Here is a 25,356-nt window from a genome sequence, read left to right as displayed (position 1 = left end):
GTGAGGCCAAAGGGCATAACTTTAAACTCATAATGCCCTTGGTGAGTGCGAAAGGCTGTTTTTTCTATATCTCCCTCATACATTCGCACTTGATGATATCCTGACCTTAAATCCAGTTTAGAGAAGAAACTAGATCCTTGCAGCTCATCCAACAGGTCATCGATCAAGGGAATAGGAAATTTGTTCTTGATAGTGACTTCATTCAGCTGCCTAAAGTCTACACAGAAACGCCAGGTGTTGTCCTTCTTTTTCACCAAAAGTACTGGTGAAGCAAATGGGCTCACACTTGGCTGAATGATGTTGTTGCATAACATCTCTTTGACCATCTTCTCAATCTCCCCTTTTTGAAAGAAGGAGTTTTTATACGGTCTGCAGTTTACAGGTTGAGCTCATGTCTGCAGTGGAATTCTGTGATCATGCCTCCTCCTTGGTGGTAATGCAATAGGTTCTTGGAAAACCTCTGCATAATCAGCTAATAGTTCCCCTACTTCTGTATTAGCCAAAACTGCCACTGATGTTGTGGTTGCTTCTATCAGAAAAAATTGCCCAACGAAGCCCATGATAGAAGTTTTTAAGTTCTTTTGGACCTTCTCTACTGTCATTGGCTGGAGGCTGGCTGTCTCGATGATGCCCTTGAGCTCCAACATTCTTCCTTCCTTCTTAAAGGTGATTTTCGTCTTGATGAAATCGAATAAGATTGGGGAGAATTTTCTTAACTAGTCCACCCCTAACACCATGTCACACCTTCCTAACTTCAAGATCCTTAAATCTGCTACGAATTCATAGCTCTGCATAAACCATGTAAATCCTGCTGTATAGGAATCACATAGCATTATACTGCCATTAGCAACAGTTACTACTAACACAGAGGAGTTTTCTACAGAAAGTTGTAGTTCTCCTGCAACATTGGCATCCATGAAGCTGTGGGTGCTGCCACTATCAATGAGAATGATCAGATCCCTGTCTTGATAGCTTCCTCTAATTTGTATGGTGTTATGAGCATAATTATCTGCTAATGCATTCAAGGATAAGCCATATTCCTCAATCTTGCTATCAGGTGCCATTTCTGTACTGTTGTTTCCTGTTGTAGCATCCATAAATTCTTCCTCTTCCCGGCCTTCAATCATGTGCAGCCCCTTGACAATGCACTTATGTCCTGGCATAAATTTGTCCCCACACTTAAAACACTGTCCCAACCTGCGCCTCTGCTCATACATGGTTTCTGAGACCTTTGGTGTCGGCAGATTATTGCTCATATAGTTGGATTGTTGATTACCAAATGATCTTCCCCCTTGACTTCCCATTACTGGCTTGGTAGTGAATCTGTTCTTCCTTGCCAAGATATTGTTTGACTCCTCCTACCACTTAGCTTGATCAAAGGCTGTCATTAACGTGCCTGGCTTCAGTATCTTCAACATTGGCTTGATGTCCTCCTTTAATCCACTAATAAAGCTGGAAATGTAGTAGGACTCTGGCAGTAGTGGATTTAATGAATGCATCAATGATTTTAGCTCTTCAAACCTCTCCACATACTCTTCCATACAGCCTTCCTGTGTTAGTTTATTGAATTCCTCCACGATATCATCTCTATTACCAAACCGGCTACATATAGCCCTTGAGAACTCTTCCCATTCTAGACTAACATCCAGTCTGCACATATATCCTTCAAACCATATTTCTGCCTTCCCTTCCAAATACAAGGACGCTATCTCCACCCATTGCTGCAATGGAGTTGCATTGATTTTGAAAAGCTTGCCGCACCTTCTCAGCCATCCTCTAGGATTGTCTCCTCGAAATATTGTTAGATCCATCATAGGAAAACCTGTATTAAACATTGCTCTTTGCGGTTCCTGTCCATAATTTGCATCTCCCCTTGCAGGACCTTTTCCCCTTGAAAACATTCCTTCAGGATTGCCCCTTGTTGGAGTCTATAGTATAACTTTGGAGGTACTTTCCATCTCTTTTCCAGTGGTGAGCAAGGAATGCTTGGAATGAGTCGATAGTGTTTCAATTTGAACACTAATCTGATCAGTCTTCCTACTTTGTTCCCCAAGCTGCTCCTGAAATTCTTGTTGAATGCTCTGAATTCGTTCCTCTAGTTTCTTGCAGTGTTCTTCCATATTTTTAACCATGGTGTGAGATCTTAAGGCTCTGATACCAATTGTTAAGGTTGCTTAACAAGTGAAGAAGAAATGAGGTGAGAACATAGGAATTGTTTAGAGAGAATACGAGGGAGAAGAGTTGAGACTGAATTTTCTGTGTGTATATTCTATATCCAACTGATACCCCTCCTGTGTGTTTTATAATAGCAGAAATAACTACTAACTGATTATTCTAACTGACTATAATTGTTGTAACAACCTGCTAACTAACTATTAATAACAAACTAACAGAATTAACAGCTAACAAGGATTGCGTGCTGCAGACGTTATTAACTCTGCAGTACCCTTGGTTCTTCTACCATATGTTGTATCCTTCTTAGAGAATAGGTACGTAACACACGGCTTGAATGATTATACAAATAAAAGTGAATTTGCAAGTTTTTTGGAAGGATAAAACAAATCAAGAACTCACTTCTTTAGCAGCAGTGAACTGCAATGAGCCATTATCTTTGATGCCCTGGTAATAGAATCAGTCATATAGAAATTCTCTATAGCAGCCTGGAAAGGAGTTGAATTCATCTTCTGATTAACCTCAGGCTTCAATGAAGCCCAAAAGGTAGCTGGCTCTCTCTCGTCCATGCTCAAGAGGTTTGGTGCAACAGTCCTAATCCGAGATCGGACAGCCCCAATTGTATCATAGGGCAACTGCACCCCTGCTACCTCAGAAAGAGCACGAATTATCTTCCAATCATCCCTGGAATCACCAACTGTTGGAACTGCAGGCAAAGTCTGCTGCGCACACCCTTCTGTGTTTTCATATCCCTTCTTTCTCACTGAATGCTGATGCTGGGAGAATTACATTGGCACGGTACACGCCTCGGTCCCCATGGTGCCCCTGATAAACAACAAAGGCATCACTTGGAAGCTGTTCCAAATCCACGTCATCAGCACCCATCAGATACACAAATTTGGCGCTCTCAATACTTTGGATAGATTCTGGCACAAGTCCAAGGTCAAGTGCTGCAGCTTGGGCAGCATTGAGAAGCAACACATTGAAACCATTCCAATCAGGTCTTACAACATTTCCATTTTTCGCAATGGTTTCAACAGCAGAGAAAATTGCATCCTTGTCTGATCTCTCAAAGAGTCCAGCACCAACAACGATGGCAGGGTTTTTGGCATTTGAAAGTGTTGAGCAAAATGGGTGGCGACCCTCTGCAATTTCAGTAAGAGTTTCAGGACCAGTGCCTAGATGCTCACAATCATAGTTGAATTCTGTCGGAGGGCCAACATAAGCAACCTTAGCATTGCTTCCTCGAACTGTCTTGCGGATTCTGGCATTAACCATGGCAGCTTCTACCCTTGGCTGACAATTCAGCAAACAATATATGAGATAATGACAAAGTCTCAATCAACCCAAATGCCTTGGAAACAAGATTATTTCGAAGTCAATGTGGCAAGGAAAAAGTGTAAAACAGTGTACAAGTGCAAAGAACAAATTCAAGACGTCATACAAACAGAAGACAAATTAATGGCTGTGAAGTCATACACAAAGAAATAGCACAAAGCACAGCTGAAATCTAAGGGTTCCATTCTATAAATGACTAAAAATGTCCATACGATTACCTGGGTGCCAACCAAGAGGAAAACATCTGCATTCTCAAGACCACTAATGCCACAGTTCATAATATATCCAGATCGAAGATCAGCATTTGGGCTAGGTCCATTTCCTTCACACCACACATTATTTGACCCCATTTTGTTTAAGAAATCTTTCAGCGCCATCATGGATTCAGCATCAGATAGTTTACCAGCAATCCCCACTATTTCCTCTGGTTTAAGACATACCAGCTCTCTGAATGATATCGAGGGCATATTTATGTTGTGAGAGCATAAGTCCCATGGCAGTCTTAGTAACTTCAATTCCCAAGAAATAATGCACAAAGCCTAAATCCCTGATTTTGAATTCTGAATTCAGTAAGGTAATCAAGTGGCGCAGCAGAGTGGAATTGTTCCCAGTAAGAAGAAGATCATCCACATACACAAGCAAGTAAATGAGATCATGGCCATCAGAGTAAATAAACAGAGAAGGGTCGGCATTAGAGGCACGAAAACCAAGAGAAATGAGATAGTCACTGAGTCTGGTATACCACGCCCGGGGAGCCTGTTTTAAACCATAGATAGACTTATGCAGGTGACAAACATGAGATGGTAGAGTAGGGTGAGAAAAACCAGGTGGTTGCTCCATATACACCTCTTCTAGAAGGATCCCATTCAAGAAAGCATTGTGAACATCAAGTTGATGAATAAACCACCCACGGGACACAACAATAGTAAGTACTAACCTCACAGTTGCAGGCTTAACAACCGGACTGAAAGTCTCAAGATAGTTTATTCCTTCTTGTTGAGTGAACCCTCTGGCAACAAGACGGGCTTTATACCTGTCAATACTACCATCCGCTCGCCGCTTAATTTTATAAACCCAGCGACTGCCAACAACATTCATAGAGGAACAATAAGGAACTAGAGTCCACGTACCATTTGATTGCAAAGCTCGAATCTCATCTTGCATAGCTTGCTGCCATGCCGAGTGCTGAGTGGCATCTTTAAACGTGAGGGGTTCATGCTCAGGAGATGCAGAACACACGGAAGCAGGGGATTGAGCTGAACGCACAGGAGCAGAGGACTGAGACACACTAAGATGCGCCTGTTTTGGTTGGCGTGGACGAAGCGTCATATGGTGGCTACGAGAGGAGTTAGCTGGCAGAAGGGATGGACTATGAGAAACCTGCTGAAGATCAAAGTTAGATAAATCCACTACCAAATGCAAGCCAGGAGAGGAGCCAGAGGAAGGACTCGATGTGGGACTGCTAGGAGGCCGAGATGGGGACACAACCGGAGAGGAGTCTGCTGACAGTGGGATCACCGTACCTGGAGAAACAGAAACCATACTTGGAGAGTGATCAGTAGCAGAATAAAGTGGAGATGAAGGAGAGGGACTGTTATTCACGGGACAGGGTGAAGGAGGTGAGGCAACAACCCTATGAGCAGGTGTTGGAGAAAGTGGTAGAGATGGGGTAGATGGAGTGGTCATAGGTGTAGGAAAAAAAGTTAAGGCTGGGAGTGCTGTTTGTAGAGATGAAGAAGGCAAGGACGTTGTCTGTTCAGAACATGCAAAGGGAAATGTATTTTCATGAAATTTAACATGCCGTGCAATATACATACGAGATGTTGACAAATCAAAACAATGATAACCCAAATGAAAGGAACTATAGCCAAGAAACACACACGGTGTTGATCGAAAATCTAGTTTATGTCGATTATAGGGACGAAGCAAAGGAAAACATAAACACCAAAAAATACGAAGAAAATTGTAATCAGGAGAAGATTTAAACAAACGTTCAAAAGGGGTACTACCATTTAAAACAACGGTAGGCATACGATTTATGAGATAAACAGCCGTTTCAAAAGCATAACTCCAAAATTTTAATGGAGCCTTACACTGACCAAGTAGCGTAAGGCCAGTTTCAACAATGTGACGATGACGACGCTCAACAGTACCATTTTGTTCATGTGTGTGAGGACAGATTAAACGATGATGGATTCCAATAGTTTTAAAATATGTGTTTAACTTCCTATATTCACCACCCCAATCTGTTTGAACAAATTTAATTTTGGTGTCGAATTGCAGTTCAACAAGAGCTTGAAATTGAAGAAAAATTTTAAACACGTCAGATTTTGCTGCTAAAGGAAAGAACCAGATATACTTAGTATAGGCATCCATAAAAATCACAAAATACCGATAACCGTCAGTAGATAACATAGGAGAAGGTCCCCAAACATCACTGAAAATAAGCTCAAGAGGAGCACAAGTTTTATGACCAGTAAGGCCTAACGACATACGCGATGCTTTGCCTAAAGGACAAGATGAACAACTAAAATTAAAAACTCTTGAAGTACATGCAACTTTATTATTTGATACTAGAGACCCTAAAATACGAGAGCTAGGATGCCCAAGGCGACGATGCCAAACATCAGCAGTGGAGAACATAGATGTAGATAGGAAAGCTTCAGGTACGGACGTTGCAGAAGACTCGGATAAGACATATAGACCATCCCTACTCTGACCGGAAAGGATCAAAAACTTGTTGGTTAATTTCGCAAGTGCAGGAATCGTAACAAGTAATAAAGTGATGAGTAGAGTATCGTCCCACGAGGATTTGTAAAAATTACTATTAATTACCAAAGTCTTTTAAATTATGATCTATTTGAGGAATCGAATGAGATAATTTATGAAACAAAAATTAATGATTAAAAAAAACAAACAACCAAATGATTAAATATTAATGAATTCAATTGTACTGGTTCTAGGATTTATGACTTACCGTAACTATGTCTATGTGAACTTTCTCGATTAAATTAATTACTCCTAATGCTGATAATCAGGTTTCCTAATGTAAATATTAATCTCTCTCGAGCATCAATAAATTATTTCGACAAACAAATTTCATATACTCTACGAAAGTTCTGAACTTGTCGAAATTTATTAAGTACTGTAAAACCTGTAATGATTACAAAAGTTCCTAGGATATCTCTATCCTATAGATTTCTTAAGGTATTTCAAACAATAGCTAAAACAATTATCACTTCTCAGTTTCAAATTGAATTCTAAATCATGCAGATGTTGGCCAAACACACGCAAGCATTACACATAGAATGAAATACTCAACATCTTAATGTAATAATTCAATCGAAGAAATTGTTCCCATATTCATAGTAACGTTACATCAAAAATCCTAGAATAAAAGTCTACTCCATAGTTACATTAAAGAGAAACAAACTTGATACGATGAACATCACTCAAAAGCAGAGAATTTCAGTGGAAGAGATAGGTGTCCTCCCGGTCTTCAATATTTTTGCCTCTGTTCTTTTTGTTACTCTTGGTGGCGCCTCCTCTGTTTTGCTTTGTCTGTTATAGGGTTTCTCCCCTGTCTCCACTCTGTTTTTCTTATTTTATATTGTGGTTGTTCTACCCCTGCAGTAATGAGGAAAGTTTCCATTTCTGCATTGAATTCCTTCCTACCCAGACATTGCGGGCCAGATTTGAGGTAGGAAAAGTGCGAATTCAAAGATCTCTATTTCTGGAGAAATTGTAGAGAATCAAATGTTCTTTCCAACGACACTGATCTTGCAATTTTTGGACCTCTGAGCGTTGAGATAAGGGGCATAAACCGAAACAGTCTGTGCAATGCAGGAATTTCGGGCTGGTTCAATCCTTGTTTTTCAACTCGCTTTTTGGGCTTCGAAACAACAAAACTGAGTTATATGCCCTTCATATGTTTTGTAGACCTTCATCTCAGCTATTTGAAAATGATGACAAACATCTGGAACTAAGTTGTATAGCTTCTTTTGCAGCACATAATGAATCACTGTTCAGTTTCACTGCCGGGCTCTGCCTGTTCAGTAACCTAATATCTGAAAACACATTAATTTCCCACGAGGTCAATAGTTCAAAAAGAGATTCAACATTCTAATTTTCTTGTGCAACATATCCAAAATATTTAAAAATCAAGCATGAATAGTGGAAAATATACATGCTAAAAATTCTCTTATCACACCTCCTTGGTTATTAGATCCTTAACATAAAACATAGATGAATGCAATTCAAAAAATACATTATTCTCAATGCAAAATTTCTGAACAGACAATAATGGTTTTTTAATATGTGGGACATGCAGAATATTTGATAGGGTAAAAATGCGTTTGGGAGTATAAAGTTTAGAATGAGCAATATGTGATATAACAAGTCCCTTACCATCCCCAACATGCAATTGATCACTATCAGTATAGGGCTCTGAACTCGTGATACTAGCAAGGTCCGGTGTCACATGTTGATTAGCACCCGTATCAGGAAACCAACCTGCAGAGGAGAGCTGAGAATTTTGAAATGCCAAGTTAGCGGTAGCCTGTAGATGCTGTGAAGTGAATTGAGAGCAGTATTTTGCTGAATGCGCAAAACCATAACACAATTGACATTTGACATTTCGAAAACTGTTGTTGGATCCACGAGAGTGTTGCTGCCAACTAGTCCTAGACTCACGAGAACCTTGCTGAAAACCGGACCCAGATGTCTGCTGCCAACTAGATCCAGAGGTGCCATGGGTACCACTACGGTAACCTCTCCATCCACCTCGGTGACGCCCACGCCCACGATAGGAATGGCCAGAAGACCCACCGAAACCACTACGCTGGGCTAAGAATGCTGAAGCTGTGGGATGTGAAGCTGTGGGATGTGAAGGTGCGGGCAACAGAGGCGCTGTCATAGGGGAGCCAAGAGTGGATTGAAGAGAGCTCTTATTGAGGTATTCATGAGTGAGCAAGTAACTGTGAAGATAAGAGTATGATAAGGGGTCTGCCCGTGTAGACAAACTGGTCACTAAATCTTTGAAATCATTGCGTAAGCCCCGAAATACATAAAGATTAAAATCTTCTAAGGAAAGAGGCCGACCAGCAGCGGCTAACTCATCAAATAGGACCTTAGCTCGCTGCAGATAAATGCTAGCTGAATCATCCTCCTGACGCAAATCCTGAAAGGAACCATGTAATTGCATAATCCTTGAATGTGACGGGGAGGCAAAAGATTTTTCAAGTGTCTGCCAGATGCTATGAGATGTGTCACAGTCAACCACAAGATGTAGAATTTCAGTAGATAAAGAAGAGAGGAAAGCACTCATAATTAATTGGTCTTGTTGCTTCCATGAAAGGAAGAATGAATTGATAGCAGGAGCTGCTGTCTCGGTGGTAGCAACATAGAGTGCAGGACAAGGATAAGACCCGTCAACAAAAGCATACACACCCTGACCCAACAAATATGGTTTCATTTGCATTCTCCAGTATAGTAGTTATTGTTGGTCAGTTTCAAGGAGATAACCTGATGAGTATTTGAGAGAGGAACTACCGCAGCACCATGAAGATGTGTGTTGGGAACAATTGACGCAGCAGAGGGGAGTCCAGAATGTGTTGAAACAGTCGGTGCAGAGGAAGGTATTGCTGCCATTGTTAGAGGAAAACTACATCCAAGTGAATGAACAGGTGATGGCGCAAAAAATCCAGGTGGAGGTGCCACTGAAAAACCTGACGCAGATTGCAATATTGGAGAATTTGCAGGAAGAGCAGATTGCGTGTTTGTTGTGAGAGGAGGAGCAGATTGGAGAGGAGCAGATTGAAGAGGAGCAGATTGAAGTGCAGTAGGATCCATGATTGAGGAGTGCTGGTTGTAAATACTGCAGAAAACAGAACACTGGAGACACAGAACACTGAGAAGAGAAGGGGAGGCGCTGGTTGTAGAGGAAAAATATATTGCTCTGATACCATGTTGAAGTTAAGGGAGAAGACGTGTTTAGAAATATATTCTGGAGGCCGTGTTGAATGAATCAGCCCTCCCCTCATGTAATATATATATAGGTATAGGGTTGTACATAATACTAACCATGTAGTATACTACACATGATCAGAATCCTATATAAAGTAAATACAGGATAAATATAAATATACATAATAAAACATTCCATAATACAGTGCAAGGGATCAACTTTTGGATGTTGCATTATCACTTTGGATTTCTCTTTCGATGGTGCAACAAAGAACAAAGAGAAATTTGAGAGTTTTTTTCTACAAAAATATTTCACAGATTAGCACAGTAGTGGATAAGTACATTAGCATATGAGCAACTAGGCATGTTTGTGTTTTTCTTGTTGAATTCATTTTCAATGGTATTTAAAGTTTTATAATCAGAATTATTTGAGAAAGTAATTATTCTTTATAAAAATACATTTTGACTTTTGCATAGATAATTATTTGAGAAAGAAAAAACTTCAATTGAAAAGAAAAATCAAGGTGGAATGTTGTCTTCAAATCACAGCAGTGTTGCTTCTCAGAAACTTCAATTGCTTTAATACAGGCATGGCTAGTCAAGTCCGCACCGTGTGTAGAGCCACGCGGGTTGGCAAGCGCGGGAAGAAGACGTTTAGTAACCAACAAGGAAATTCAAGTTGACAGATCGATGTTGTCTTCGAATCACAGCCGTGTTGCTGCTCAGAAACTTCAATGTTAGTCAAACCTCAAGTCTGCACTCTAAAATCACAAATATTTGAAAATATAATAACCTTTCTCTATTCATGTCCAAGATAGATTAATATTTGATTATTCCACGGAGTGAGCAATTATTTGGTCCTTCTGCACTTCTCTTTTCCATAACCAATGTTGTGTTCATGTTGAAATTAGATTAATTGAAAATTAAATTTTATAATTTATTTTAATTTTTTTTATTTAGTTATTTCAGTTTTATAACTAAATTTTTGTAGTTTATTCAATTTATTTTTTTAATTGAATATTAAATTGATTTAAAAATAAAAAATGAGTTTAATTGGAATAGCCAAGTCAAGCCTGCACCGTGTGGAGCCTAATCAATATAATCCGAGACTGCTGTTTGCCTTTTCCATTTTTCATCTCATACTGCTCTGTCTTCTCAATATTTACTTGTCATTTCTTGCTCACCTCCCTTGCTTTTAGTTTTCCTTGCACCTTTTCTACTTCTTCTTTTCCATTCCAAAACAAGCTATGGCTGATGCTATTGTTTCTGCTCTCGTGAGTACAATCGTGGGGAACTTGAATTCTTTATTTCTTCAAGAGCTTGGACTTGCTGGGGGCCTAACGACCGAGCTTGAAAATCTCAAGCGCATGTTCAGAACCATTCAAGCTGTGCTGCAAGATGCAGAGGAGAAGCAGTGGAAGAGTGAGCCTATCAAGGTGTGGCTCAGCGACCTCAAGGATGCAGCTTATGTTGTTGATGATGTACTGGATGAGTTTGCAATTGAAGCTCAGTGGCTTCTGCAGCGAAGAGATCTCAAAAATCGAGTAAGATCCTTCTTTTCTAGCAAACATAATCCACTTGTTTTTCGACAAAGGATGGCTCATAAATTGAAGAATGTTAGAGAAAAACTAGATGCCATTGCCAAGGAGAGACAAAATTTCCACCTAACAGAGGGCGCTGTGGAGATGGAAGCAGATAGTTTTGTTCAGCGTCAGACTTGGTCTTCGGTGAATGAATCAGAAATTTATGGAAGAGGCAAGGAGAAAGAGGAACTAATCAACATGCTGCTCACTACTTCAGGTGATCTCCCTATTCATGCTATAATGGGGATGGGGGGGCTGGGTAAAACAACACTTGTTCAACTGGTCTTCAATGAAGAAAGTGTTAAACAACAATTCAGTTTGAGGATCTGGGTGTGTGTATCTACTGATTTCGATCTCGGAAGATTAACAAGAGCCATCATAGAGTCCATTGATGGTGCTCCTTGTGGTCTTCAAGAATTGGATCCCTTGCAACGATGCCTCCAACAGAAGTTAAATGGAAAGAAGTTTTTGCTTGTATTGGATGATGTGTGGGATGATTATGGTGATAGGTGGAATAAATTGAAGGAGGTATTAAGGTGTGGAGCTAAAGGTAGTGCTGTCATAGTAACTACGCGTATTGAGATGGTTGCTCATAGAATGGCAACAGCTCCTGTCAGGCACATGGGGAGATTGTCTGAAGAAGATTCTTGGCAGTTGTTTCAACAGCTTGCATTCGGGATGAGAAGGAAAGAGGAGCGGGCACACCTGGAAGCCATTGGAGTATCAATTGTCAAGAAGTGTGGTGGTGTTCCTTTAGCTATAAAGGCACTAGGGAACCTAATGCGGCCAAAAGAAAGTGAAGATCAGTGGATAGCTGTCAAAGAAAGTGAGATTTGGGATCTAAGAGAAGAAGCAAGCGAGATCTTACCTGCTTTGAGGTTGAGTTACACTAATCTATCACCACATTTGAAGCAATGCTTTGCGTATTGCGCAATATTTCCAAAAGATCAGGTGATGAGGAGGGAGGAGCTGATTGCTTTGTGGATGGCAAATGGCTTTATTTCTTGCAGAAGAGAAATGGATTTGCACGTCATGGGTATTGAGATATTCAATGAACTAGTGGGAAGGTCATTTCTGCAAGAGGTCCAGGGTGATGGATTTGGCAACATAACATGTAAAATGCATGATCTTATGCATGATCTTGCACAATCCATTGCAGTACTAGAATGCTATACGACAGAAGGCGATGGGGAGTTGGAAATTCCTAAAACTGTCCGTCATGTAGCTTTTTATAACGAATCAGTAGCTTCATCTTATGAAGTTCTCAAGGTCCTATCACTTCGCTCACTTCTTTTGAGGAATGAATATTATTGGTATGGATGGGGAAAGATTCCTGGTCGAAAACATCGAGCCTTGAGTTTAAGAAATATGCGGGCCAAGAAATTGCCGAAGTCAATTTGTGATTTGAAACATCTAAGGTATCTAGATGTGTCAGGCTCTCGGATCAGAACACTACCTGAAAGTACAACCTCTCTCCAAAACCTCCAGACACTAGATCTGAGAGGTTGCAATAATCTCATCCATTTACCAAAAGGTATGAAGCACATGAGAAATCTTGTCTATCTTGACATCACAGATTGTTATTTACTTCGATTTATGCCTGCTGGAATGGGGCAATTGATAGGCCTGCGAAAACTTACCATGTTCATTGTGGGTGGGGAGAATGGTCATCGCATAAGTGAGCTGGAAGGGCTGAATAATCTTGCTGGTGAATTGAGAATCGCAGATCTTGTGAATGTTAAGAATTTAAAAGATGCCACAAGTGTCAATTTGAAGTTGAAGACAGCTCTTTTATCACTGACTTTATCTTGGAATGGGAATGGATATTACCTTTTTGACCCTCGGTCATTTGTGCCACGGCAACAAAGAAAGAGTGTTATTCAGGTAAATAACGAGGAGGTCCTTGAAGGGCTTCAACCTCATTCAAATCTGAAGAAGTTGAGGATATGTGGATATGGAGGTTCAAGATTTCCTAATTGGATGATGAACTTGAACATGACGCTACCAAATCTGGTAGAGATGGAGCTATCAGCATTTCCCAACTGTGAACAACTTCCACCATTGGGGAAACTGCAGTTCCTCAAGAGTCTTGTATTGCGTGGAATGGATGGTGTGAAGAGTATTGACAGCAATGTGTATGGAGATGGGCAGAATCCATTCCCATCTTTGGAGACGCTGACTTTCGATTCAATGGAGGGATTAGAGCAATGGGCTGCGTGTACTTTTCCTCGCCTTCGAGAATTGACGGTAGTCTGTTGCCCTGTGTTGAACGAAATACCAATTATACCCTCCATCAAAACAGTACACATCGATGGAGTGAATGCTTCGTCGCTGATGTCAGTTAGGAATCTCACTTCAATCACCTTCCTTTTTATAATAGATATTCCAAATGTGAGGGAGCTTCCCGATGGGTTTTTGCAAAATCATACCCTCCTTGAAAGCTTAGTAATTTATGGGATGCCAGATTTGGAGTCTTTGTCAAATAGGGTATTAGATAACCTTTCTGCTCTTAAAAACTTGGAGATTTGGAATTGCGGGAAACTTGAAAGCTTGCCAGAGGAAGGTCTTCGTAACCTCAATTCCTTGGAGGTTTTAGAGATATGGTCTTGTGGAAGATTAAATTGTCTGCCAATGAATGGGCTGTGTGGCTTATCTTCTCTTCGCAAGTTACATGTTGGACATTGTGATAAATTCACATCTCTATCAGAGGGAGTGCGGCATCTGACGGCACTTGAGAATTTGGAGCTTAATGGATGTCCAGAGCTGAATTCATTGCCAGAGAGTATCCAATACCTTACTTCTCTCCAATCTCTAGTGATCTACGATTGTCCAAATTTAAAGAAAAGATGTGAGAAAGATTTAGGAGAGGACTGGCCTAAGATAGCTAACATCCTTCACATTGTATTCGTCTGAAAAGCAATCAAAGAATCCTTTGATGGATTGGATGCATCAACATTAGAATGATGGGGACATTGGGGATTGTGATAGATTACTGTATAAAGATTGGACTTTTTGGCATCGCATTTATGGGTATAAAGATTTTATTGTAATTTCCTTCCCCACATATTTTCTTTTGGTGAAATTGCATTTAGCTAAAGATTACATGAACCACGCTACGCAAATTGGAAAAACGGACCCGCCCTTGTCTTGACCCAATGATTACCAAAAGACCAAGAAAAAAAATTACGAGTAACCTTAAGACCACAGTTAAAATATATTTGTTTTAAAGGGCAACAAAGTTAATTCATTATGTTTTTTTAATTAAAAAATTAAAATCACCCCTCAATTGAAGCCATTTTTATTGCATATCAAGGGCATCCAAGTCATTACACTATATAATATATATATAAATTCTAGATCCTAATCAAATTCATAATGATAGACATGTCCAATTACAATTGGACCCCGAAAATAATGTAAATGAGTTTTTTAAGGTTAAAATAATAAATACACTATTATCGTCCACATTTCTCTGAGTTTGTGTGCGCAGTGAATTCAAAATTTGTTTTAGTTTTTTTTATGTAACTTTTTGTTTTGTTAATTTTTAAATATTTTTGAATTCACACCTCTTTTATTTAATGAAACAGGCCGCATTCTATTTTCAGAGATCCGTTTAAGAGGGGCAATAGCATCCTTGTGAGTGCAATTTTGTTCCCTTATATCTTTCCACTTGATATCGCCACCACAGCTTGATGTCATTCTCTCCGATGTTGATGTTTATTGGATTAGTCATATGAGAAGCTTGAACTCCAGATGTTGTTGCTGAAGGGCTCTGGTATTTTATTTAAATTCTATCCTAATCCACCCTTACTTTCTTCATTCTTTTTTCTTATAAGATAACTGCAAAGTGTCTTATAATTATGATTAATGAGCAATATGATAAAAAAAAACCAGGAATGATCTTGAGCAAGAATACATCTTGCTGCAGAACTATGTTAAATGGCCTATTGGTTGGTCTCTTGGTGGTTATCCTGGTCCTCGGGGACCATACTACTGTGGTGTTGGTGTTGACGAAGCCTTCGGCATTGTTGATGCACAGTAGACGGCATGCCTGTATGCCGGTATGAACATTAGTGGTATGAACGGAGAAGTGATGTCGGGCGAGGTAAAAAAAAGAACGAGCATATCCCCTCTACCATTTTGATCTTACAGTTTCTAGTTTAGAACCATTCTAATCTTGTTCTGTCTTACAACGTTAAACCATTTTCATTTTCATGCAGTGGAAATTTCAAGCTGACCTTCAGTCGGTATCTCTGTTGGAGATGAATTATGGGCTGCAGCTCGGTACAATCTGGAGGTACTTGAATACAGAAGATGGTACAACTATTCCAATTTCTATTGTTTTCTGAAATGTCTATATTTATGTCAACAGAGGATTACTGAGGTTGCTGGAGTTGTGCTTTCATTCGATCCTAAAGCCAATTCAGGTCAATTTTTATTTCATCGTACCCTACTGGATGCTGCCAGTGTGCATGTTTTCAGTACTTTTATCGTCTGAGCTCTCAGGAAATTAGACTTCTGTTTTGTCAAGAAGATTGGAAAGGAGCGGGGTGTTAGAGAATAATATAAATCATATCCTGGGACCTTACCTAATAGCTTAAGCTTTTAGGTTGAGATGATTCTTTAACATGGTATCAGAGCCTTAATGACCAAGCGGTCACGAGTTCGAATCTCACCATCCCCATTTATTTGATAAAAATTAAGCACAAGGTAATATGGGACTGTGCAAGTTTAAAGCCCAAAAGGCTTTCACTTGAGGGGGTGTGTTAGAGAATAATATAAATCATATCCTGGGACCTTACCTAATAGTTTAAGCTATTGGGTTGAATTGGTTCTTTAACAGGGGCACACAAAAATTACAGGTTCAAATTTGTATCGTTGATTGAAGCTTAATTTATTTGCTTCTTTATTCCACACTTGATATTTTTTTTTATCTTATACTTGAAAATTCTTCACATTTTCAGTGCTATGTCTATGAGAAATGAAGGAGGCTATGAAGTCATCAAGAAAGCAATTGAAAAGCTTGGTCTGAGGCATAAAGAACACATTGCAGTCTACGGAGAAAGGGATTGAGCAGAGACTTACCGGACGGCGGCACGAAACAGAGGATATTAGTACTTTCAATTGGGTAAGAGGGAAAAGAAACAATTTCCATTTGTGTTGGCCGTGACATAGAGAAAGAAGGAAAGGGGTATTATGAGGACATAAGGCCTGCTTCAAACATGGATCTATATGTTGCGACTTCCATGATTGTAGAAACCACCATCCTGTGGAAGCCATGAGAATCTCAAGCAACACCTCAAACAAAATAATGTTGTTAGTAGTAGTACTTGTTAAAGAGGCTAGGTTTTCATTAATCATAATATTCTGAAGTGTAGTACTTACACGGAATCTTGGAAAGATTTGTCAGTAGGATGGATATCTTTCAATTTGTTTCCATTTGTATTTGAGGCTGCAAGGGATGTTATTCCTTTGCTTGCTTGTCTTATGATTGATTCTGCATTTTGTGTTGAATAATGGAATCTTAACTTCAATCACCTTCATGGATACCCAGATTTCCAGTGCCTGGAAATGGTTTAAAAAGATTTTGTTTTGAGGTAATGCAGATCACATCTCTAGTTGTGACTGGATTTAATAAAGTTACTTTATACACTTGAAATTACTCCATGCTTTTCCCTTGAATCATTAATCCTAAATGATTAATCATGGATAGTTTAATATATCAGTGAAACTAGATTATTGACCGAGCTCGTACAGGCTATACTAAAAACTTTATAAACAAAAAAATATATATAAGGATTGATAATGTATTTTTTAGTCAAACCGAAATGTAAAACCAAAGGGGAAAAAAATAAAAAATTATTCATTTTTCTTCCTATTACGTTGAGCACCCTTAAAGTAATCTGCAATTGTCAAAGAACCTGGAGGCATAATATGATTTAAGAACTCGTATCTGTGTCCCATGGTTATAAATTTCAACACTAGCAAAAATTATATTCAATTATTATTTTTTAAATATATAAGTTTGATAGTGATTTTATATTTTATTCAACACTAGCACGCGGGTTTGGCAAGCGCCGGAAAAATCAAGGTGGAATGTTGTCTTCAAATCACAGGCGTGGTGCTTCTCAGAAACCTCAATGCTTTAATACAGACAGGCATGGCTAGTCAAGTCTGCACCGTGTGGAGCCTAATCAGTATAGTTAAAGAGACTGCAGTTTTAATATTTTGATAAAATTGAACCACCACACTAAAATCAGTAATAAAAAGAGATCGATAGCAGAAGTAAATCCCATCACGAAACACTTTCACCCTTTCCATTTCTCATATTTACTTACCATTTCTTGCTCACATCCCCTGCTTTTAGTTGTCCTTGCACCTTTTCTACTTCTTCTTCTCAACAATCTATGGCTGATGCAATTCTTTCTGCTCTCGCGAGTACAATCATGGGGAACTTGAGTTCCCCAATTCTTCAAGATCTTGGACTTGCTGGGGGCCTAAGGACCGAGCTTGAAAATCTCAAGCGCACGTTCAGAACCATTCAAGCTGTGCTGCAAGATGCAGAGGAGAAGCAGTGGAAGAGTGAGCCTATCAAGGTGTGGCTCAGCGACCTCAAGGATGCAGCTTATGTTGTTGATGACGTACTGGATGAGTTTGCAATTGAAGCTCAGTGGCTTCTGCAGCGAAGAGATCTCAAAAATCGAGTAAGATCCTTCTTTTCTTTTGGTCATAATCCACTAGTTTTTCGATTGAAAATGGGGCTTAAATTGAAAAATGTGAGAGAAAAACTGGATGCCATTGCCAATGAGAAAAACAAGTTCAATTTAACACCACGAGTTGGGGACACAGCAGCTGATACCTACGATTGGCGGCTTACCAGCTCACTCGTGAATGAATCAGAAATTTATGGAAGAGGCAAGGAGAAAGAAGAACTAGTCAACATCCTGCTCGCAAATGCAGACAATCTCCCTATTTATGCTATATGGGGAATGGGGGGACTCGGGAAAACAACACTTTCTCAAATGGTCTACAATGAAGAAAGGGTTAAACAACATTTCAGTTTGAGGATCTGGGTGTGCGTATCTACTGATTTCGATGTAAGAAGATTAACAAGAGCCATCATAGAGTCCATTGATGGTGCTTCATGTGATATTCAAGAATTGGATCCCTTGCAACAACGCCTCCAACAAAAGTTAACTGGAAAAAAGTTTTTGCTTGTATTAGATGATGTGTGGGATGATTATGATGATAGGTGGAATAAATTGAAAGAGGTATTAAGGTCCGGAGCTAAAGGTAGTGCTGTGTTAGTAACTACGCGCATTGAGATGGTTGCTCGTAGAATGGCAACAGCTTTTGTCCAGCAAATGGGGAGATTGTCTGAAGAAGATTCTTGGCATTTGTTTCAACGGCTTGCATTTTGGATGAGAAGGACAGAGGAGTGGGCACACCTGGAAGCCATTGGAGTATCAATAGTGAAGAAGTGTGGTGGTGTTCCTTTAGCTATAAAGGCACTCGGGAACCTAATGCGGCTTAAAGATAATGAAGATCAGTGGATAGCTGTCAAAGAAAGTGAGATTTGGGATCTAAGAGAAGAAGCAAGCAAGATTTTACCTGCTTTGAGGTTGAGTTACACTAATCTATCACCACATTTGAAGCAATGCTTTGCGTATTGCGCTATATTTCCAAAAGATCACGTGATGAGGAGGGAGGAGTTGGTTGCTTTGTGGATGGCAAATGGTTTTATTTCTTGCAGAAGAGAAATGGATTTGCACGTCATGGGCATTGAGATATTCAATGAACTAGTGGGAAGGTCATTTCTGCAAGAGGTCGAGGATGATGGATTTGGCAACATAACATGTAAAATGCATGATCTTATGCATGATCTTGCTCAATCCATTGCAGTACAAGAATGCTATAACACCGAAGGCCATGAGGAGTTGGAAATTCCTAAAACTGTTCGTCATGTAGCTTTTAACCACAGACAAGTAGCTCCTCCGGAAGAAAAACTTCTCAATGTCCATTCACTGCGCTCATGTCTTTTGGTGGATTATGATTGGATTCAAAAGCGATGGGGAAAGAGCCTTAATATGTATTCTTCTAGTCAAAAACATCGAGCCTTGAGTTTAAGAAATGTCCGGATGAAGAAATTGCCAAAGTCAATTTGTGATTTGAAACATCTAAGGTATCTAGATGTGTCAGGCTCCTGGATCATAACACTGCCTGAATGTATAACCTCTCTCCAAAACCTCCAGACACTAGATCTGAGAGATTGCAGAGAACTCATCCAATTACCGAAAGGTATGAAGGAGATGAAAAGTCTCGTATATCTTGACATCACGGGTTGCCATTCACTTCGATTTATGCCTTGTGGAATGGGGCAATTGATATGCCTGCGAAAGCTTACCTTGTTCATTGTGGGCAAGGAGGATGGTCGTTTCATAGGGGAGCTGGAAAGGCTGAATAATCTTGCTGGTGAATTGAGTATCACAGATCTTGATAATGTTAAGAATTCAACAGATGCAAGAACTGCCAATTTGAAGTTGAAGGCAGCTCTTCTATCATTGACTTTATCATGGCAAGTGAATGGAGCTTTCATTATGCGTTCACTACCAAATAATGAGCAGGAGGTCCTTGAAGGGCTTCAGCCTCATTCAAATCTGAAGAAGTTGAGGTTAGTTGGATATGGTGGTTCAAAATTTCCAAATAATTGGATGATGAACTTGAACTTGATGCTACCAAATCTAGTGGAGATGGAGCTAAAAGCATGTCATAACTGTGAACAACTTCCACCATTCGGGAAACTGCAGTTCCTCAAGAATCTTAAGTTACATGCAATGGATGGTGTGAAGTGTATTGACAACAATGTGTATGGAGATGAGGAAGATCCATTCCCATCTTTGGAGACGCTGACTTTCGATTCAATGGAGAGATTAGAGCAATGGGCTGCGTGTACTTTTCCTCGCCTTCGAGAATTGAACATAGTTGATTACCCTGTGTTGAACGAAATACCAACTATACCCTCTATAAAAAAAATTAGATATCCAGGGAGGGAATGTGTCATTGCTGATGTCAGTTGGGAATCTCGTTTCTATCACTTCTCTTCATATTTCATGGATTCCCAACGTGAGGGAGCTTCCCGATGGGTTATTGCAAAATCATACGCTCCTTGAGGATTTACGAATTTTTTATCTGCAAAATCTACAATCTTTGTCAAATAAGGTATTAGATAACCTTTCTGCTCTTAAAAGTTTGTCCATTCAGTGGTGTGATGAACTTGAAAGCTTGCCAGAGGAAGGTCTTCGGAACCTCACTTCTCTGGAGGTTTTACACATAGCTGATTGTGGAAGATTAAATTCTTTGCCAATGAATGGGCTGTGTGGCTTATCTTCTCTTCGTCGCTTTTTGATTCAAGGTTGTAATCAATTTGCATCGCTAACTGAGGGAGTGCGACATCTGACAGCACTTGAGTATTTGGGGCTTTATCGATGTCCCGAGCTGAATTCATTGCCAGATAGTATCCAACATCTCACTTCTCTCCTATCTCTAGTGATCTACGATTGTCCAAATTTGGAGAAAAGGTGTGAGAAAGAGAGAGGAAAGGACTGGCCTAAGATAGCTCACATCCCTGACATTGAAATCAACTGAAAAGCGATCCAAGAATCCTTGAATGGATTGGACGCATCAACATTGGAATGACGGGGACATTGGGGATTGTAATAGATTACAGCAATTGGACTTTTTGGCATTGCATTTATGGGTATAAAGATTTCATCTTAATTTCCTTCCCCGCGTATTTTCTTTTGGTGAAATTGTTGTTCATGCCTTTTCTTTCTTTACTTAGCCTTGTAAATTACAAGAGCGAGACCACATGAACCTTGAGTTACCATTACCTTGTACTTGCAATTCTACTTCATACTATCTTTGTTTGTCTTATTTTATAAATCATAAATATCTTCATTTTGAGGATCTTCTGGTGTGTTCTTGATAACATTTAGCTAGAACTCTGAATTCTGATTTTCCTAGTTGAGGCATCGACATTGAAATCAGGTTGCTAGAACTCTGAATGCATGTCCTGAGAAGTAGAACACCAAGTAGTCATCTGCCAGACATTCCTCCAGAAGCCACTTCAGGGCATTCTGAAAGTTCTTTGCAGGAATCAATCTTTAATCAGATTCTCCTTTCTGAAAATCCTTTTTGGTTTTCATTATCAAAGGAAATGATAGTAATGCCATCGATCCATAGCCATAGAAGGAAAGGAATGGAGTAGGAAATTATACTGATGATGTAATTCTCGTTTTCTCACTGATGAAATACTGGTGAGAACAAGATGTTCTGTTTCCAGAATTGATGTTACTAATCAGCAAAAGTGCAGGCTTCCTTGGTTTAGCGTCAGAGGATGACATAGAAGTGGCCAAAGGAGGGGATGACAATTCAAAGATATTATGGCACTAGACTTTGGATGGTGAGTAGTCAACTGATGACCATTTGCTGGCACCTATTGGAATTACAGGATCCTCTCTGTTATGCATAATCACCCCTTCTAATCTGGCTGTAACATCAGCATGCATAACCTTGATTAAACCTTCAATTATGAGATGAAAACATAAAGATCAGGTAAATGCTCTATGAAAAAAAAAACAAGATTGACTTGCATTTTTAATTAATCAATGCACTTAAAAGACAGTGATTAGAACTAGACTAATCAACAAGTCTTGAGCTTGATTCTCCCTGATTTACAAGAAACAATAAAAAATGCCTTAACAGATGCCAATGGCTCCTCCTTTTAGATTTTATAGGTAAACAGTGCTGGTAACATCATGGAAAATCTTTCTAACCTTATGTCCAACCCCCATCATCCAATCAGTTTGACTAACACCAGTTGTTCCTGCAACAACTGGTGTTAGTCATGGAGCCACTTTTAGCACGCTTCAATTTAGTAGATGCTGTAATAATATTATGAAAATTTGTTGTGGAAATGCTGATTCTGCTTCTCAAGACGATACCAATTCTGCTCATGAACTTGACAGAGTCACGGGAAACTGATATTACTGGCCATGGAACTTGTAGAAATAATGCTTCTGATCGTCTATGAGCAACACCATCAATTTTAGATGAATTTAAGGAGCAAAATAAATAATTACTCTAGTTTTATGAGATGTTTCCATGATCAATGTGCAACACAACGTGCTTCAAATATCTCCAATTGTTTTCTTTATTGTTGTTTTCAAATATCTTCAAATACCAAGTCTGCTACACAACAGCCCTTTTTAATTTGATGTAAAATCCAATGAATCTTGCAATGCATGAAGGAGGTAGGCATTCCTTCTTAATAGCTAGATTGTCCCTAACTGCCAAAGTAGCACCTTACAGTTTGCTAAACTGGGACAAATTGGAGTCCATACCGCATAGCAAATGGGTTGAGATCATGGCAAGATGCTTAAAGGGTAAGAAGCTACAGAAGCTTGCAATGGAGATGGCAAAATGCACTCGTGGAGGGTTAGAGACCAAACAGTGAGCTACTTGAAACTTGCTAAAAGGAAACTCCCTGAATATGGTTTTCAACAGTTGTGAACAAAGAGCTTATCAAGTAATGAGGAGACAACCTGCTTTTTTAATTAACACACTAGCCCACCATGGATAAGAATTAACTAAAAAGATAACGTCACTCCACGAGGATGTTTCTTTATTAAATAGAATTGGTGAACAAAAGCAGATGCTGCCGCAAACTGGAGCATCTTATAAGATTGAGCCAAAAAAAACCTGGGAAGTCCAGTGTCTTACACACAAAAAGGTTACAGGGAAATGCTATTACATTGGACATGTTACAGTGAAATAAACAGAATCCAAAAGTAACCTTATTGGATGTACTTCCAAAGTTCCACAAGCTTGCCCCTTTGCCAAACAAGGCCCTGCACGGCTTGAATGATTATACAAATAAAAGTGAATTTGCAAGTTTTTTGGAAAGATAAAACAAATCAAGAACTCACTTCTTTAGCAGCAGTGAACTGCATTGAGCCATTATCTTTGATGCCCTGGTAATAGAATCAGTCATATAGAAATTCTCTATAGAATCAGTCATAATTATATGATAAAAAATACTCTAATACTAAAATAATATGTTAATTTTGTTTAAGAAAAAAAAATATAATAAGATGTATAAAAAGAATACTTGCTAATAATAAAAAAATAATTTTATTCTAAAACATGGTAAAAAATGATCGACTTTAACTAAAATAATATCTAAATATATACTTAATCACTTTAAGAATCTAATAAAATAATATACCTAATAAATATTTGATTAATTAAAATTTAAGAAATCACACTAAAATTATTGGAATTTTTTTTTTAAAAAAGCAAGGCACACAGGACTAGGTGGCTTAGCAAGATGGAACCTTTAAAAATAAATCTAAGCATGCGGGTCTGCTAGCCTATGCCACTGCATCTCAAGGCTTTTTTTTATTATTTTTTCAAATTTGTTATCTTTCTAATTTTTTTTAAGAAACAAATGACGTGTAACTTCCACATCTAAATTCTAGTAAAAGTGACTAAAAATTGAGAGGATGTTATTTTTATCTAAAAATTTATTTTCATTATTTTCATCAAAAAAATAATTTAATAAACATCCTTAAAAATTTTAAATAATAATAAATTATTAGCCCAAAAAAACCTAAACACAATTGTCCAAAAATACAAAATTAAAATGGAAATAAATTATTTCTCAACTGCAACCTTCTTCTTCTTTTTTTTTACAAGATAATGGTATTTAGTTCTCATTGGTGCAATAACTCTTGTTATACTACATGTAAGTTTTTAAGTTAATTTTTAAAGCAAGAAAAAAAATATATCAGTATGCAATTTAAAGTATGATAATTTGTTTAATTGAAAAACAAAAGGAAGTTATTTACGTTAAACACTAGCAGAAAATTAAGGAATGCTAAAAGAGTATTCTATCAGTATTTAGAGAGAATTTTGTTATTATTAGAAATTATTAATTTTTAAACACTAGCAGAAAATATCAATGGAATTACTAATGAAATATTATCTTTAAAAAGTTGCTCATAAAATTGTTTTATCCCGTTAATGATTTCTAATACCTATAAAAATAGCAATGGAATATTTTGCTAGCATTAAAAATTGCTGTCGGAATAAAAAAATCTAAAAAATTAGAATTGCTAACGGAATATTCTTTCCATAGCAGATTCCATTAATGATCTTTAATTTATAATAATAATAATAAAAAAAAAACTAATAGTAAGAACACCAGCCTTCTTTATTGTAAAAAAAAACATCGATAGAGTGAGAAAAAAACTGAAAATCAAGAAAATAATAAAAAAACCGAACCGTAAAAAAAAACCGATTAAAATTTTAAAAAAACTGGCCGGTTCGGTTTCGGTTTTATAAGCCTAAAACAAAAAAAAACCGAACCGAACCAGACCCAAACCGAAAAAACCGAGCCAAACCAAAAAAACAGAGCCAAAACCGGAAAAAAACCGAGCCAAAACTGAGAAAACGGAGCCAAACCAGTTTTTATCCTAAAAAACCAAACTGAAACCGGTCGGTTTGAATCGATTTCGGTTCAGTTTCGGTTTTTTTTAAAAAAAAATTTGGTTTGGTTACTTTTTTTTTGATAAAAACCGAACCGAACCGAAAATGATCACCCCTAACTAGCACCGCCGGCATTGTGTGTAAACAAGAGTTAAGGTATCAGAAATCTTGAGGGGTAACTCAACTAGTTAAATTTTAAGTTTACTATTTAATGATTATGAATTCGAATTTTCTTAAGATTATTGAAGGCTTATATCATCATTAACTTCAAGGCTCATGGGATAGAATTAATCAAAGTATACGTAAGCTAACCCGAACACCCACATTAATTATATAAAAAAAAAAAGTCAGGGTTCACAGGTCTCCATGCAGAGAAGAACTTTGTCTGTACATGTCTGCAGAGAAAAATATATTACTTCTATTTTGTTGGTTGGATGAAGTATATAGCATCCATGGAGAGAAATGGTTGCCTTCGTCTATAGATGCCTTCTACCAATACAAAGGAAAAAATGAGAATCATTCAACTTGGTGAATGCAGCGATTGAAATGCTCTTCACATTAATTTTGTAACCATGCGGACAGCCAGTGGAGGGTTAAAGAGAAGCATGACTTCATATTTCGTTGTATATCATTGAAAACCAAATTATTTCCGGTTAACCGGATACTCCAAGCAATACCCATAAAGGAGGAGTTGCCATGTCTTTCTCTGAAACCTAACTATTTGCAACAACTCATCAAGTATTACTTATTT

General features: G+C 38.5%; 5 protein-coding genes and 2 long non-coding RNA genes across 14 annotated transcripts in view; 3 read left to right on the top strand and 4 right to left on the bottom strand.

The window, feature by feature from the left end:
• Nucleotides 1-25,356, bottom strand: part of LOC112325078 (NADH dehydrogenase [ubiquinone] iron-sulfur protein 1, mitochondrial) — an 89,534-nt gene that overhangs the window by 3,014 nt on the left and 61,164 nt on the right. The window contains exon 6 of one of the 2 annotated variants that reach the window (XR_008057791.1): nucleotides 2,501-2,822. The gene's annotated coding sequence lies outside the window, so the exon portion shown is untranslated. Of the gene's footprint in view, nucleotides 1-2,500; nucleotides 2,823-22,701; nucleotides 22,967-25,356 lie in introns of those variants that run through there. The other variant, XR_008057792.1, reaches the window with a different exon arrangement.
• The window catches only part of LOC18110262 (GDSL esterase/lipase 1), a 54,777-nt gene that overhangs the window by 9,584 nt on the left and 19,837 nt on the right, over nucleotides 1-25,356 (bottom strand). The window lies entirely within an intron of this gene.
• On the bottom strand, nucleotides 2,818-3,992 carry LOC112324657 (NADH dehydrogenase [ubiquinone] iron-sulfur protein 1, mitochondrial-like). Its single transcript, XM_024588558.2, has 2 exons — nucleotides 3,729-3,992; nucleotides 2,818-3,468 (listed from the first exon to the last, which is right to left on the bottom strand). Exons 1-2 carry the CDS (start codon nucleotides 3,975-3,977, stop codon nucleotides 2,917-2,919), a joined length of 801 nt encoding a protein of 266 aa, XP_024444326.1. The 5' UTR covers nucleotides 3,978-3,992; the 3' UTR covers nucleotides 2,818-2,916.
• The window catches only part of LOC18106579 (putative disease resistance protein RGA1), a 67,467-nt gene continuing 52,657 nt past the window's right edge, over nucleotides 10,547-25,356 (top strand). Inside the window, exons 1-2 of one of the 6 annotated variants that reach the window (XM_052448647.1) lie at nucleotides 10,547-11,607; nucleotides 18,351-18,751. In XM_052448647.1, the coding sequence (XP_052304607.1) occupies nucleotides 10,722-11,607; nucleotides 18,351-18,751 (1,287 nt within the window). In that variant the 5' untranslated portion in view covers nucleotides 10,547-10,721. Of the gene's footprint in view, nucleotides 11,763-18,350; nucleotides 18,752-25,356 lie in introns of all 6 variants that reach the window. The other 5 variants (XM_052448645.1, XM_052448646.1, XM_052448643.1 and 2 more) reach the window with 5 other exon arrangements.
• The window catches only part of LOC127904518 (uncharacterized), a 64,833-nt gene continuing 50,519 nt past the window's right edge, over nucleotides 11,043-25,356 (bottom strand). Inside the window, exon 2 of the long non-coding RNA XR_008057794.1 lies at nucleotides 11,043-11,762. This is a non-coding gene — a long non-coding RNA (uncharacterized LOC127904518). The remainder of the gene's footprint in view (nucleotides 11,763-25,356) is intronic.
• On the top strand, nucleotides 14,591-15,634 carry LOC112323286 (uncharacterized). The gene is made up of 4 exons (XR_008057795.1): nucleotides 14,591-14,832; nucleotides 14,952-15,162; nucleotides 15,278-15,354; nucleotides 15,430-15,634. It is a non-coding gene; the product is annotated as an uncharacterized LOC112323286 (long non-coding RNA).
• Nucleotides 20,060-21,023, top strand: LOC18106578 (putative disease resistance protein RGA4). The gene has a single exon (XM_024588555.2). It carries the CDS (start codon nucleotides 20,124-20,126, stop codon nucleotides 20,700-20,702), a length of 579 nt encoding a protein of 192 aa, XP_024444323.2. The 5' UTR covers nucleotides 20,060-20,123; the 3' UTR covers nucleotides 20,703-21,023.

The sequence above is a fragment of the Populus trichocarpa genome, chromosome 17 (assembly GCF_000002775.5).
Source record: "Populus trichocarpa isolate Nisqually-1 chromosome 17, P.trichocarpa_v4.1, whole genome shotgun sequence".
NCBI classification, from domain to species: domain Eukaryota; kingdom Viridiplantae; phylum Streptophyta; class Magnoliopsida; order Malpighiales; family Salicaceae; genus Populus; species Populus trichocarpa.
This window is presented reverse-complemented; position numbering and strand designations above follow the sequence as displayed.

What these genes read in the sequence shown, in the direction of transcription:
- LOC112324657 (XM_024588558.2), bottom strand. Translation starts at nt 3,977, where the DNA reads ATGCCCTCGATATCATTCAGAGAGCTGGTATGTCTTAAACCAGAGGAA. An exon ending in TCCTCTTGGTTGGCACCCAG is followed by an intron (nt 3,469 to 3,728) that starts GTAATCGTATGG and finishes CTGAATTGTCAG; the next exon opens with CCAAGGGTAGAAGCTGCCAT.
- LOC18106578 (XM_024588555.2), top strand. Translation starts at nt 20,124, where the DNA reads ATGTCAGTTGGGAATCTCGTTTCTATCACTTCTCTTCATATTTCATGG.